This window comes from Tinamus guttatus, unplaced genomic scaffold (assembly GCF_059628265.1).
Source record: "Tinamus guttatus ecotype Peru unplaced genomic scaffold, ASM5962826v1 Tinamus_guttatus_pri_ptg000240l, whole genome shotgun sequence".
In the NCBI taxonomy this organism is placed as follows: Eukaryota; Metazoa; Chordata; class Aves; order Tinamiformes; family Tinamidae; genus Tinamus; species Tinamus guttatus.
Genome location: NW_028288774.1, coordinates 14091374 through 14107157, shown reverse-complemented (window position 1 = coordinate 14107157; position 15784 = coordinate 14091374). Strand labels below are relative to the sequence as shown.

The window sequence follows — 15784 nt, the reverse complement described above, 5'->3', positions numbered from 1 at the left end:
AACTATTCACTTATTTACACGTTAGTATAACAGTGACGTCCCCTACATTCAGAACTTGCACAAACTGCATCATCTAGAGGTGCCTTTTTCCACAGTCCAGTATAATCAAAACCAACTGCAGCTTCACGTAACACTTTCTGGCATCACTTTGCTAGATATTGTTGTTTAAGAAAGAGAAAAAAAAGCACTGTTTTAAACAGAGGATTTCTTGTATGAGCAGGTGTATTCATTATCCCACATTGGAAGGACTTGCTCAAAGGTTTCAAGTTTACCAGCTTTGCATGCATTCAGAATGAAAAGCCTGAATAAAGGGCAAGCACAAGTAACCATTTTTCTTTTCTCCTAGAAGCCTTTAGCATCAGTTTTCTTTGTTACTTCTTCGTGCATTGTGTTCTCTCACTCTGAAAATATCTCCTCCGTAACTCATCAGTGGCATTTCTGGACAAAGCAGCCATCAATTATTAAAACATCATGAACCCTCTGCACAGTCTTCTCTTCTTTCACTTCTTTGTACTTTAAATATGATGAGCAGAACTGGGGATATTTACAAGACATTTATTAATATTACTTACTCATCTCAAATTCTGTCAGTTTGAATCTGGCCTCTGGAATGGAAAGGCTGAATGAGTCTTGCATTGCTGAAAGCAGCATTCCTCGTGTCCTGCAGCAAACACTTAATATGAGCATTACCACACCTACCATGGCCCTTGGCTTCCCTGATACTCATGTTTGCTCTTCTTTAATGAAAGAAACGGAGTATTGACATGCAGAAGCTGTTTTCAGCAGTCCTCCTTTTGGGCCTGCAAATGAAACATTATGTGGCGCAGACATACTCAGCAGCATCTCAAGTGACGATAGGTCTTGGCACAAGAGCTTGGTGACAACCAGTTGCATGTGATCAATTGTATCAGAATTAAACAGTTACCTGGCAGCATTTCCTTAGCTGGCAAGCACAACACTTATTTTCAGAGTCCCATTGCTCTACTTAATTTCATAGTATTGATTTTTCAGAAGGAGAAAAATGCCATCACTTTGGCACAAGTCGGAGTAAGTTTGTAACTGAAGATTGAAGGACTTACTTTCCTGGTTACTAGGAGTCACAAAAGATATTAGACCTGGAACTCAAACATATCTGTTTGCTTCTTGGCCAGCTTAGCAACCTCCTCTCTTATTGCCTTCACCAGCGCAGCTGTCGAAATGTTGGTGAGAGGAGCCTCGGCAGGGTCGTGCTCCGCCAAGCTCTGCTGGGAGGCGGCGGCGGAGGGCAGCGGCGCGTGCTCCAGGCTGGGGTGCAGGGCTGCCGAGGGGCTGTACTGGCGCGGCAGCCGCGCCGGAGAGCCGTGCTGGTAGCGGGGCCGCGGGTAGGCCTCGATGTAGCCGGGCAGGGGAACCTGTAGGGCAGGGCAAGCACACAGAGCACGTGACGCTTCGGGCCTCCTGCCAGCCGGCGCGCACCTCCGCGCACCGCGGGAAGATGCAGTTCAACAGACAGGGCCGGATGAAGGGAAAGGAAGCTCCGGTTTTCTAAGGCACATTTCTGTAGGTGCCACTTACGCACGGATGTCCCCCTCACCTACCCCAATGGTGGCAGCAAAAATAGCTTGCACGGAAAATATTGCCTGTCCTAATTTAGCACTGCAAACAGTCAAAGGCATGAGACTATTCAGAAAGTCTGGCCTTTCCTACCAAAACAGCATTTCTCCAATTTTTAACACATCAAATAAAAACAATTATATTCATGTTTTACAAATGCACATCTAGAGCTCTTCATTCAAACCATGCTTTACATTGTTACTGTAGACAAGCTATAGCATATTACTATGACAAGATAATTTCTCCTTGCAAAAGGGTTTACTAAGATCAATTACTTGCTCTAATCCATTCAAAGTAAAAGTAAGTTCAATGTTATTTTTTTATGAATTGGCTTACTTAGAGTACTACACTTACATGAGCCAACAGATAAGCTACCACTATGCTGAAACACTAAAGCATTAACTGCATAATCCATTTTACTTGAAACGGGGAAAACCTACATTTAGCCCTTATTTCAGCATGTAACCCAGGTGACCAGGCAGACGTTTCACCTAAGTTTTGGATTTCAGCCTGAGATTTCAGACATCTTGATCCACCAAGGGTGAGGCTTTGTTGGTTACGCCCTTAGCAGAATTTTGGGATTTGAGGTGTCTTCAAACAGACTTAAATTTCAATGTGAGACATCTGCAAATTTAAATACCCTCAGGAGAACATGGGACCTCAGCATGGATTTCGGAACAAGTTTGGAATGGGATACCTACAGTTTGCTTAAATCCTATGTTGGCTCTGGCCCTATGAAAGCTCAACAATCCCTCACGTGCTTTTGAACATCTTGCCACTTCAGGCTTTAAGAGCCTATAAAAATCTGATCACTACAGATCACTAGGCACTACCTGTGTGATACTGCATATCTACCCAGTGATGCACTGAATGCCAAATAGATTTAATACAGTATGATGATGCATGCACAGGATATAACCATGCTAGGCCAGTGCCAACTAAACACAGTCACCCTTGTGTAGTTTATAATTGATTATTCAAAAAAAAATTTAGTAGTGCCAACATTGAACAAACCACTAGAGGCCACCATGATATTACTTTTACTAAGCCAAAGCAAGTGGCTTTGACTGACACACTTCCCTTCCTCCACACAACACAATGTTCCAACATTCACCTTTTGATTGAGGAAATACTAAATTCTAGTATATTTAGCTTACAGGATAACTCTTTGTTGCCAGATCTCCTGTTTCATATGTTTATCTCACGTTTTACTTGCAGTCCAGTTAATGGATACATATGAAATCCCAGTTTTCATCTTCTAGAAATTAGATTTCTATTTCTATTAATTCATTAATTTTCCAGCTATAATCTAAAGGTTCAGAAACCAGAAAGCAAACAAAAACTCCAACTCACTAACTCACAGCAGGGCTGAGAGCCTGGGTAACAATAAGTTAATGATGCAAATCAGCGAAGATAAATGAAGCTAAAAGGAATCTTTTTTTGCCTTTTGATTTCTGCATTGTCACATTTATCTTTCAGAAATCTTTTTTTTTAACCCCCCTCATCCCTGCAGCTGCAGAACACAAAGGACTGGGCTACTGGTACTCCCTGCTCTTCCCAGTATTTTCCTGGAGATTTCCTGGAGAAGGGGTTACATTCTCCCTGTTCTTAAGGAAGGAATGAACTAGAGGCCAGAGACCTGCTTTCCAGCTTTATTCATTGCGAGCTTCCAGTTTTGAAAAGTGATATCTGGCTCTTACTTCATGGAATTGCAGACAGGGAGCACAGATACAAAAGGGAAAAGGAATAAAGGCAAACAAAGTACTTCCCTATTTTTTTTAAAATGTCTCCTCCTTAATAAAAGAGTGCAATATGATATAATGGGCCTTCTGGATTTAAAATGTTTGTAGGGTTGAAAATAAAACAAGTTTATCATGTTTTAAAGGGCAGTTCTGTTCTGGGAAGGGAATCAGTAAAACACGACCACAAATCTAAAGATATCAGGGGCATTAGCAAGTGCCAAATATGAACATCTTCTTCTTCTTCTTCTTCTTCTTATTATTATTATTATTATTTATTTTTTAAACTGCCAGTTCATTCTGCAAATTCAGACTTACATCTGAGCGTCAGACTGAATTCTTTATGCCTAAGACATTAGGACTAGTTAAAAGACTGGAAAACAAAAAGCTGTCCTCAGGAATGTTTACATGACCTATTTATTTCTCACTGAGCTGCTCAAAGCCAACTGTAACACTCAAACAGCAATTCACTACCATATTCTCTTGGTGATATACATAAAGAAATAGAATCCATTTCCCAATTTACACAAAAATAGAATCCATCTCCCCATTTGCTTAGCTAAATTGGTTCTGCACAAATACCAGAAGTGAGCTTAAGCTGCAAAACTGATTTGTTTTTTTCTTAACAGCATTAAAGCTAAATGGGAGAACAAGTCCTAAATTTTAGAAATTGTTTCAAACACAATAAGCTATTGCAAGTGATGTTAAGGTCTTAGATTTATTTCTTTGAAATGTAGGTGTATTCCAGATGAAAAATGAGAATTGTTATTGCCTACGATTGTACAATTAATTACTTAATCTATGATCTGTCACCAGCTTGCAAGAAGACTTGACACACAGTGCAATAGGGCTGCATCAGAGCCAGGAGTCCGGCCACCTTGAGAAAAGCCTCCCTAAGGGAAAGCTACTCCCCAGCTCCTGCAAAGTATCTGTCTAAATATTTAGCTTTTGATTTGGGAAAGAAAAATGGTATCTGACCCAGCAGAGGTGAATGGCTGCCAACTCCTGCTCTAGTGAATGGCTGAACTCTGCAATAGTTTGCTTACAGCTCAGGGGACAGACAGACAGAGTAGCTGTCGCTCTCTCGTAGCTTTTACTAGAGAGGACGCCTATTCCTCAAAGGATTACCCTGCCCAGATCCTTTGCCGATTACTTAGCACTCTTCAGAGCGCTAAATAAACGTAGCTAGAAAGGCAGAGGTACTCACCGAGTCTGCCCACTGCCCCGGCAATTCGTTCTCTCCAGCGTAGGGCACCCAGGCTTGGTTCCTGTACGCTGCGGGAGGTGTGGGGATAAAATAGCCTGTAAAGCCAGGTCGATTTGCTGCCGGGATGGCAAACACTGCTGGCACTGTGTTTCCTAGGAAGAAATAGAGGAGATACTAATAACTAATATTTCTAGCTGTAAATTAAACAATTTGCTTTTGTTAAGAGTGATCACCATCAATTGCATGCAAGACTCCTACCATCTGCCTAAAACACTTCTATATAGACATGAAATACTGGAGAAGGTAAGATCTACAGTTGTTTATAGAACCAAACACAAGCCTTAGACAAAGGTATGATGAGTTAGTTATTAGTACTCTGTCCTTTTGATAACTATCTCCATCAAGTTTGAATCACTAAGTTTTTTTTCTTTTATATTTGCTTCCTTGAATGCAAGTTCATCTGTTATTACCACATGTTTCAGAGTACTGCACCATTCATTTCAACTGCAGGTTACTACAGATTCAGTTTACCCAGTAACACTAACTTAGGAACAAATTAAGCACAAAACTACCGAAATGAAGACTGATATACCTAACATGCTGTAATCTCAACCACCCCATCAAAAACCTTCAATATTTCCAAAAAAACTATCAACACTCTACCATTCAATTCCTTTCTCAGGAACAGTCTATGACTTCAGTAAATTATGTAGCTATGACTTAAAAGAAAATCTACCATGGAAAGTTGACACCAGATCTACTTTACCATGGCTTTATCAAGATGTTGGCTACAGGGATCTGCAGGAAATCTTCTACTAAAATTTCCCTATCATACCCAAAGAAGAGTGGGAGAAACCATTTGAAGTGCGTTAGCAAGGCTGGAGATGTGCATTCCTCAGACACGTACAGAGGAGAAACGGTTGCTCCTGTGATGGCTGAGGTACATGGCTTCTACACCAAAATATGCATGTAACATCATCACAGCAAAATGAGCTACTTGTCAAAATGGACAATTAGCTGATGTAGTACCTTAATCCAATTCTTATTAACTATGACATAATATTAAAGATGGTGCTTCTGCAGGAGCAGTTACGCAGCAGCTAATGCTGCATTTAAGAACAGATTAATTATTTGTACATCCTCTTCGGTTTCCCCATAAAGAAACACATAATACAGTCTTCTCCAAATAATCATCTGTATTTACTCCAGCCTATTCATTTATTCACAGGCACTACAAATTTGTGAGCTTCCCAAAGCTGCAAGTTGGCTCTGAGCTATTATTTTCACCTGAGTGAAAGGCTGACTGATCAAGTGGACCAACAGACACTGGAGCTCTTGAACCAGGGGCAAAAGATGCCTGATCATGATGCTGGGCCTGATCTACCCCACTGGACTCAGGTATTCTCACTTTGCTGCCAATATCCGATGTAGACCTGTAGAAAAAAAATAAACAAGCTTTTTTCATTCTGACTGACAGATGAGATTTGTAGCCACATACGTGGCTATTGGCTACAGTACTACGAGCCTGCTAGGAAGGAACTAGCTGGTCTGCTCTGGTAGGACAGAATTTTTGAAAATGTCAGCAAACAAATTCTTCAGCTTTGCCACTACTTTGTCAAAGTCATTACTATTTCACAGAGCCTTTGCTTAAGGCAAACAAATGCCTAGGACACGGAACAGAAAAATCAGAGCTTTATGATAGTCCATCAAGAGAAGACAGCAGGGGATACCATATTATTACATTACACTAGTACATGGCATCACAAAGGAGAAGACTACTATGATGAGCAACGTTAACTGCATTTGCTAAGTAGTCCTCTTTAAAGGGTGGGTCCCAGCTGCCTTCAAGCTCACATGTAATAGGTAAAGGAGAGTGCACCAACAGTGCCCATACCCTGAAGACACACGGAGTTATGGTGTCACCGGCTGCCACCCGGATTGGAAGTGTCATTTAGTTTCAGTACTCCAGAGCAACTCTCAGCAGGCCTGCAGTGTCTTAGGGCTATAAATAGCACCAGGCAGGACAAAATTGCACAATACGGAAGGCTAAATGAGTTCACCCACCAGAGAAGGGTGAAAATTGCACTTTATAGATTGCCTGACTGTGCGAAGGAGCAAAATGCACACACTGATGCAAGGCAATCTGTCTTACACACGCATTTGGCTTCAGAAATATAAGCAAGAAATATCTGAAAGCTAGGCAGAAATCCCTGTGCACACAGCTCTGAAAAACACCCTATATCTGAAGAACATCTATATCACATTGTGAGTCCTTTGACTACAGAGAAACAGGGGCATTGAAAGTGTGATTTATCTGCCACATAGCTGCAATATGATATGCCGTCACGTATTGTCAGAGTTGAGGCAAAGGATGATTTAAAAAACACAGAGCTTTGATTTTCTGATTTTATTAACACTGACCAGTTAACAGGAGAAACAATTTGTTTTATTTCTTTCCTCTTCATACTAAAATAAAGACATTTCTGATTTCATGAATGTCTCCTTATCATGGAGATGACCAGTAGGTGCCACTTCAGATCTTGCCACAGGTATGGAGATTCTAGAACAGTAGAACAGTAGTTTTTACAGTTCAAACCTACAATAAAACAACAGATAAATACCTCCTGAGAGAGGCAACAGCCACAGGACCTGTTCTGGGAGGGACAGGGGGTGGAGGAGAACCCATCACCATCTCAGGAAGCTGAGAAAACCTGTAAGCCTGCAAAGGCAAACAAATGAGAATTTTTTGAAACATGCGGAGATTCAATTCAAATTAAAACCCAAAAGAATCTCAGAAATACAATACCTGCTTTGTGCGCTGCCTAACAAGAATTTAACTTTTGGTGGCTTCAATAGTAACAACATTTTATTTGAGAATTACACCACTTCAGTGATTTCAGAATGTGGAAGAAAGCATGAACAGATGAGTTAACAGAGTTAACAGAGTTAACAGAGACAAAGTTCAATCAAATAAAACACTTTAAACTAGCTGGCAAAGTGGATCTTTTATAGCTACGTGAGATAACAGTTGCTTTGGATCCACAGGATCCAACCCGTGTTTTTACTACCTCCTAAAGCAAAATGTTTTAAAGATTCAGTACATGTGAAGCATCCTCAGAACAGTACCTAGTGATACTAGACGATACTGCCTGTGTGCAATTTGTATTTCAACTTCCTTAACCTTGAAGATATGAACTAAAAATTGAGAAAAACACCAAACTTTTAAACTTTCTAAAGCAATAAGAAAGATCTCAAGTAATTCTGAAAAATGCAATGGTTCACTTCCCAGCCAGGGTTAGAAAATAAACTTTCAATGAAAGAACTGCAGAGAAAAAAAGTAAATGCTGTTCAAATCAAAGAAACCTCGGTTTGATTCCTCCTAATAGCCCTGACCTGAAGCTTGATCAGAGTGGAAAAGCTGAAATCTAAAGAAGAAACTTTGCAGTTGGCCTTAAGGCCACCTTTCACTGGTCTCTCTATCAAAATACCACACCATCTCTAAGCCACAGATACATTTTCTTGGCTGAAATTCTTCCACATTGCTTTCTAATTAAAGACACACCCATCCCTCCACATATTAACATAGGAATTAAAAGGACAGTGCCCTTGTTTGCTGATGGAATGATTTCACTAATTGAATTATTAAATCCCAGCTCAGCAACAATGCTGGCTGCATCTGGTTTTGTTCTTGTTAGCTGCCTATGGTTTTGGAGTTAATAGAGTAACTGTTACTAAGAGTAGCTGGACTTTGGCGATATCCTCACTTTCGTTAAATGAAGGGAAGCTTTGAGGATTGGATTCAGTACCACTCTCTCAAGGCCTAAGCCTGCCCAATCAGTGCCTATGGTGTCATTTCACTTCTCACCTAAGAATCTAGAATTCTCTTATTTTTGTTTCTCTTTCCAGGGCCCTTTTGAGGAGAGATGGGACCTGGTCCAGCCTTATAACAAAGAGGTGTTTTTTCCTGGACTCAGCTTGATACAGCCACATGTGAGAATTTCTAAAGCAGCAATGTGATCTGTCTAGGTACGACTCATGTAGTCTGCCTTGTCTTATAAAATATGTTTTCCACCAGATTATTATATATGGGTATGAAGATCAGGAGAAAAACTTCAGAGTGCCAGAAATAACCTCTGCACAAGGTGTAAATATGGCTTTCAAATATGTTCAGAACACTTTAGAAGCAGCATCTCTTACTTCATTTTCTCATTGAAGTCATATGAAGAAGTCATAGCAATAGCTATTTTGAACGAAAAGAGATTTTTCTGCATTCTCTTACTCTAGCTAGAGTTATAACAACTCAGTTTGAAATGCATTGTTTCAGATATATACATATATATATACACGTATATATTTCTGACAAAAAGTAGCCTGAAATTGAACAACAACAAAATTTTCAAGGCCAGTTTTTCATACTGATATTGTCAGGTTGGTTATTTGTCTTCTGGCAGAAATGCTTTAGATCTGCATCTTCTGGCAGATGCCTTAGACCTGCATCTGATACATGTGAATAAAATACTCTGGTGAGTATTACTGCACAGTAACTGGGAATTCAGGGGTAGTTTAACACAGCAGGGGCACATATACTACAACTGTTATTGCAGTCCATCCATGGACTTCAGTTTTAGTATGGTGATTATTTTTGTGAAATAATGAAATGGTAGATTCAGTTTGAGCCTGGACAGTGAGGCATAAAGAGTGACTTGCATAAGGTCAGCTAAGAAACTGGCGGAACTAAACTCTCTTTTGAGCCTTGAGCCAGTGGCTGCAGGTCTGGCATTATCAGACCACGTACTTCAGGACATTCTGATTATTACAGTTGTCCCCCCCTCTCTCAATGATGGCCTTCATCCACAAATGCTGACGGATTCATAGCCAGATGTACATGTATCTGTTTTACAAAACAGATTGTTTCATTGCATGCGTTTCAGGAACAGGAGGAGACAATTACACGAGTTCTCATCTGTTTGGTGTGTAGCTTTGCACAACCTTTCCCCTTCCAAGGAAAACGCCCAGCGAGTTGTCACTTACCGGGCGGGGCAGGCTGTACTGGTACATCTCGGGCCTGTACGTGGGCACCCACTGCACGCCTGCCCTGGGCCGGGTCATGGTGCCAGGCGCGCTCGTCACGACCTCGGAGTAGGGCAGGTGCGGCGCGGAGCCGTACGCGTCCTGCCGGCTCTGCCCGCCGTGGCCCGCGGACGCCAGGCTGAAAGCCTCTTCCAAGAGCATGTGCATCTGCTGCCGGACCTCGTCTATGGACGGCTGGGAGCTTAGAGTGGAGGTCTCCGAGTGGCCCTTGGCCTGGCGGGCCCTGCCGTAGCCCCGCGACTCGCTGACGCGGTCCACGTTGGTTTCTTCTATGATTTCAGGCTCGGTCTGTTGAGCACAACAAAAGCACACGGAGACACGCACAGGAGCTTAACCAGGCAGGCAGCACCGGTGCAGCTTCGCAGAAAGTGTATTCTCAAACCCAGACAAACCAGCTGCAACATCTTTTTGATTCAGAGTACACAGCACATGGAGACAAGGGAACTGAGAACAGCAGTGGGCTGGGGACTAAGGCTGAATTAAAAGATATGTTGGACACAGATACCAATATGACTGACAGAACTCCATCATCAACCCCGAATCATTTAGGACAACAACACAGACGTCATGAACGTAACTGTTTTATCCCATAGTATCTATTCTTCAATAGCATTTAAAATAGTCATAAATAAAAGAATACAGCAGGATAACCTTACAAAAAAAATCCAGTACTGCCCTGATAATTTGCTCGAGTGCTCTGTAACTCTTGGCATGGCATTTTTTTCTCAAGTAATAGTGCAATAACTTTCTTCTTCCCCAGCTCAATCAGCCATGGTGCCACAACCTTCTGTAACATGTGTACGGTTAATCATACACAGTAAAGAGCAATCCCAGTACTTCACCTGCAGAGGAAAATACCTACCCAACTTTCATTTTCCATTTTCAACTGTTCAGATAAGAATTATATGATCTGCCTGAGAACTGGCAATCAACTCTAAATAAAAGATCATAATTTGTTTGCTCTCTTAGCTGTTAAAATACAACTACTTTTGTACTTAATGAAAAATACAGCAGTAAAAAACAATAATTAACCAGGCTTAAATGTGCCTTAGTGATTTGTGGGCTATGCAGTGAATAATTAGCACAAGCGAGAGCTCCTGCAGTGCCTCAGTGGCAAGGAGAAATTGCGTGACGGAAGACTGCTTCGTAAATGCTCTGCAATCAGTCATGAGGAAACAGGCCAAGGAAAATGAACTGAGAAAATACTGGATTTGACGGATGTCAGTGAAACGGTGGTTCTGCACATTGCCGGAGGAACTGGATTCAGCTCCTTAGGCGTGGGGAAAGCCTGCTCAGGGTACCACACAGGTGATCCTGCCAGTTCTCTTCTTACCTCAGGGAAAGCATTCCGTTTAGTCCACGGAGCTACCTACAGAGACCAGCTTTCTACAAATAATTACTTCTTTTTAATATTAATAGTAATATCCCAACAGTCTTTTTAAGATACTTCATGTTGATCTTACATGTTTCATCCACATCGTCCTTTCACCATAATATCATCTAGTTTTAGATGGTGATTAAATCTAATTTGAAGGTTTCGTCTCCATGTGAGGAAGAACTTCTTTCCTGTGAGGGTGACAGAGCCCTGGCACAGGCTGCCCAGAGAGGCTGTGGAGTCTCCTTCTCTGGAGATCTTCAAACCTGCCTGGATGCCACCCTGTGCCACGTGCTCTAGGTGTCCCTGCTGGAGCAGGGGGGTTGGACTGGATGATCTCTAGAGGTCCCTTCCAACCTTAACCATTCTGTGATTCTGTGAAGTAACACACCTGGCATTTATTTCTCTTTTAAGATTAGCAGGTTATTCATGTGTATGAAAAAGAACCTTGGGCCACATATTTTAAACTGCATCTCCGCTTCTCCAGAGATTAGGAGGCAGATTTTAAAAGCAGCTCAGTTCCTTATGTACACTGAGATCTGTATCCACCATTGAAAACTGATTTTTTAAAATCTCATTACTTCAGTTGCCTACTAAACTGAAGTCTGACCTCTTTTTCTGCCTGTGTCTAGATATGAAGCTGCCTCTCACTAAACTAGAAAAAAAATGTTCAAAGTACTCAAACTGCAAGCCACATAAAGCTTTTGGAATTTGGAATCAGAGAAAATAGGAACAAACAATTGAAATGGCAGGACCTATCTGTCTTAGAGCAATCCAAACTTCCTCTTTGTTTTCTCATAACTATGCTCTCAAAAAAAAGAAAAAAAACCAGCAGTGTTCATTGCATTTAAAAGCTACAAAAAATTCTAAAACTCCAAAAGCAAACAAAATATGATTCTGTTTTAATTATTTAAAGTTACTGGCATTATAATAGAAATTACTGGACATTCTATATAAATAAAAATCATGTAAATTTTAGGACCATGACGATAAAGTACTAAGTGATTTTTATGTATATGTGCAATTAAGAGCCTCAGAAATCACACTATCCCAATCTAAAGACTAATAATCATAGCTCTTCTATTTTACTATGACTGTAAAAATGTCAGTGAATTGAATCCCACAAGAGACCTATTAATAACTGAAGAAGTAAATCAGGTTTTCTACCACAGTCCCTTACTGAAGTCCTTGTATATCTTTTGATCCTCTCCTATAAAATAAAAAGATGTCTAAAATATATCATATGAATAAATGATTTTTAATAGCAGTCTAAATTAAGTCAGCTTTGATTTATCAATATCAACGTTAGCATGAAGATTTTGGAGACTAGTGGCAGAAATACAGATACTCAATTTTAAAAATTTATTTCATCTTGCCACCTGGATGTGCTATTTGCTTGTATAGATGCCAGTACACATTAATGTTGCCATGATAAAAATTCAGATCTTGTTCATACATAGCTACTGTCTAACACAAGAAATTGGAACTACAGAAGAAAAAAAAAAAAAAGGTATGTACCAGAGACATAGAGGTTATATTTTTGGCTTGTCATATATTGGCAACATTCTGCTGCTGTAATTATAACAGAAAAATTCTTCATGAGAACATTATATCCAGAAGTTCTGGGGGAGTTACATCATTGTAACTACATCAATAAAATGATACCAGTAAATTCTTTCATATATTGATCTGTAGACAAATAAGGTCACTTGCATAGGAAACTGCTATCAGTTTTTTTCTTAATTTTAGGAATAAATGCTGAACAAATCTCACTGAATTTATCTGATAAACTTACATCATATCCGCTGTTACGGATTCCACGTCTAGGTCTCTCTCGGGTGACTAGAAGATCCATCTCAGTTTCTCCTGGGCTAGGGCTGTTCAAAGACTGCCTGCTTCTGTATACAGAGTTCTTCATCTGTTGCCTATAAAACATCAAACAGCAAAATACTGGAATGAAAAAAAAAAAAAAAAAAACACACACACAGGCAATAGCTTCCAGTATCAAATGTTATTCTAAAATGCTGAGTTTCCTAAAAATACCACTTTGTAATCTGATATCCTGGCTTTGCACACAGAACTGCTAGAAATCAGTAACATTATGGAAGAGATGATAGATTTTGTTTACTGTTAATGAAGACACCTACATGAAGACATGGCTATCACTTATAGGGGCTTATCGGATGAGATAGGTTCCAAGAAGGTATCAGAATCCTTTTAGCATTAACTTGTGATTTGTATTAATAAAAACTACTATTAAGTTATCAATTCAATGGATGTTACAGATTATAAGACCTCTATTTAGGTGCCGAAGTATGGATATTATCAGGCAAGGCTTCCAGGCTACACAGCATATCAGAATCAAAACTAGAACCAAAACTCAATATAACAAAGTTATTAGTTAAAGATGCTCTAACAAACACAGTTTGGGATTTTCATGGGCAATACAAATCTCCATACAGAATTAAACTAGTACAGCTACTTCTATGGCCTGAGATTCAGATCTCGTATCTCTTCTAGTTGTCCAGGTGGGGAGTTTTACCATTCAGCAAGGAAAGATTTGGCATCATTACCCATGAGAGAGACCCCCTGATGGAGGAGCTGCCACCAAACCATACCACAGGTTTTGAAAGGAGGGCCTAAGAGCACCAGAAGGGAAGCAGAGCAAGAGAGAGGGAGAGCTGCCCTCCCACACTTCGACGGCGGATACAGCAAAGCAGCAGCCCTGGCGCTGCTCCGGCTGCAGTCGCCCTTTCGGGTGCCCATTCGCGCAGTATTTACACTGGCTTCCCCAAGCCGCCAGCCTAAGGTGGGTTACGCGGAGGCGCTTGCACTCTGCTACCACATGGGAGTGCCCAGCAGGACACGGGCCCCGCCGGATTGGCCCTGGTGCCCACTCGGAGCCGGTAACAAGGCTGCAATAGCAGAGGATTACAAGGGCAGGGAACATAACAGCTTTCCCGTCATCACTGGTAAATTTGTGCAAACCGGAGAAGAGTTGAAAGCAGGGATTTGAAAGGGAGCTATTCAAGGAAGATGCTTAACAGACTTTCACGACCTTCTCCTCTGCTTGCAGGTATAATGAGAGAAAATGCAAGCTTGTGCTAAGATTTGATTGAAGGACAAAAAAGGCTTATATCAAAGTAAAGTACAGCTGTGCCCGAGAGATTTACTTGACATGGTAAGTGGGGTGAAAAGAAAACCCCAGAATTTGAAATGTTTTGGACTGAACAAACTGATTGCAAAAGGGCCTACCGCAATATTTGAGATTCTAAGGAGCCCAGGGCTCTTTCTGCAAGTGATGCAAGAGAAAATAACACCAAAGACTCTCTGTGATATTTCGTAATCACAGAGACCTCATGGTTTGATCTCTCTTTCCAATGAAATGGAAAGACAACACAATTCAGATTAATTCACCAATAAAAAGAACGAATTCTTCACATATTACAGATTTGGTTAACAGAATTTGCTGTCTTGCTAGATAAGAGTAGCAGAAACTGGTTTGCAGAATTCCAAAAATGCAAGGACAGAACAGAAAGAAAAATGATAGGGGAAGAACCACCAGCACTGACCCGTTTAATCTTTCGAATTAACAAATTACTCAAGCACGTATTTAACTATTAGGGGCTTTTCGAGAACCTTCCCTCACAAATTCCCATGCGCGTGTTCCAAAGTCCCAAAGGCGCTGCCAAATCAGAACACAAGGAGAGGGGCTAGGATCAATTTCTCCTATAAATATGATAGTAAATAACTGAAGTGCCTTATTTGAAAGCTATTTGAGTGCATGAAGGACACAGTGGATTTGTAACCATAAGAACAAAGTGGTAGGGAGATGGGAAAAAGCATGAGGGGATCCCAAAGCTTCTTCCTAAGACTTTAGCACTGACACTATCAGAAACGACAGGGAACCTGGCGAATACTAAGCCTAGCCAGATCTGACTATACGTATGTTCCTACATTAAAGGTCTTCAGAATTTCATGTATGTTTTACAGTATGTCTATGAATACTTAGCTGATGTAGTTGTGATATATTTTCAAAAGGAGTCACTTATGCAGCTCTTTAATACATGCAGGCTCTTGACCTGATTACAAACTATTAAGGAAACACCCAGAATAGTGTCTATCATCAGCAGGCTTTTTAAAATTGCTTTGAGGTTGCCAATTAGCTCATTTAAAGAAGTTCTGCTAATGAGAAAGGAGATATGAACACTAACAACTGGCATCCAAATGGGTTAGCAAGTCTCCACTGGGAACACAACTGGAGTATTCTAAAAGATGAATTTTATTGCACGGGAGACTCAAAGGAACTAAGAGCACATAACTGTTGGTTCTTGAACAAACCAAATTATTTACTGTTGATATTGTGGAAATAATTTTTAAAATACCACTTAAACAAAAAGGAATATAAAAGAATATAAAAAGGTAAATGTGAATACTGTAGCTAATTGTATATTTATTTACTGATGTGTTTGGGAAATGTTATAATAGTGTGATTTAAATTGGCAAAATATATAGACAGAATAGAATGAAAAAGCCTTTTACCTAGAAATTTTTAAATCTTTTACTTATTCCTAAATGTTATTATTAAAAAAATAGAAAGTATTTTAAAGTACAAGTTTTTAATTACCATAATTATAATGATATAAATGATGATACAAAACAGAAAATGTTATAGAGCAAATCTCTTCAACTTCATGCCATCAAGAAACCATGCTATGGCTGCTTTAAAACCAATATTATTTTATTATGGAAATAAAATTATATTAATTCATTTACCCA

General features: G+C 40.2%; 1 protein-coding gene across 1 annotated transcript in view; it reads right to left on the bottom strand.

Annotated features, from left to right (window-relative positions):
- Positions 1-1101: 1101 nt before the first annotated feature.
- KIAA1549L (KIAA1549 like) overlaps positions 1102-15784 on the bottom strand; it is an 88329-nt gene continuing 73646 nt past the window's right edge. Inside the window, exons 16-21 of the mRNA XM_088525700.1 lie at positions 12801-12930; positions 9571-9918; positions 7161-7258; positions 5827-5972; positions 4540-4691; positions 1102-1391 (exon numbers count right to left, since the gene is read on the bottom strand). Coding sequence (XP_088381826.1) covers positions 1110-1391; positions 4540-4691; positions 5827-5972; positions 7161-7258; positions 9571-9918; positions 12801-12930 — 1156 coding nt within the window. The 3' untranslated portion in view covers positions 1102-1109. The remainder of the gene's footprint in view (positions 1392-4539; positions 4692-5826; positions 5973-7160; positions 7259-9570; positions 9919-12800; positions 12931-15784) is intronic.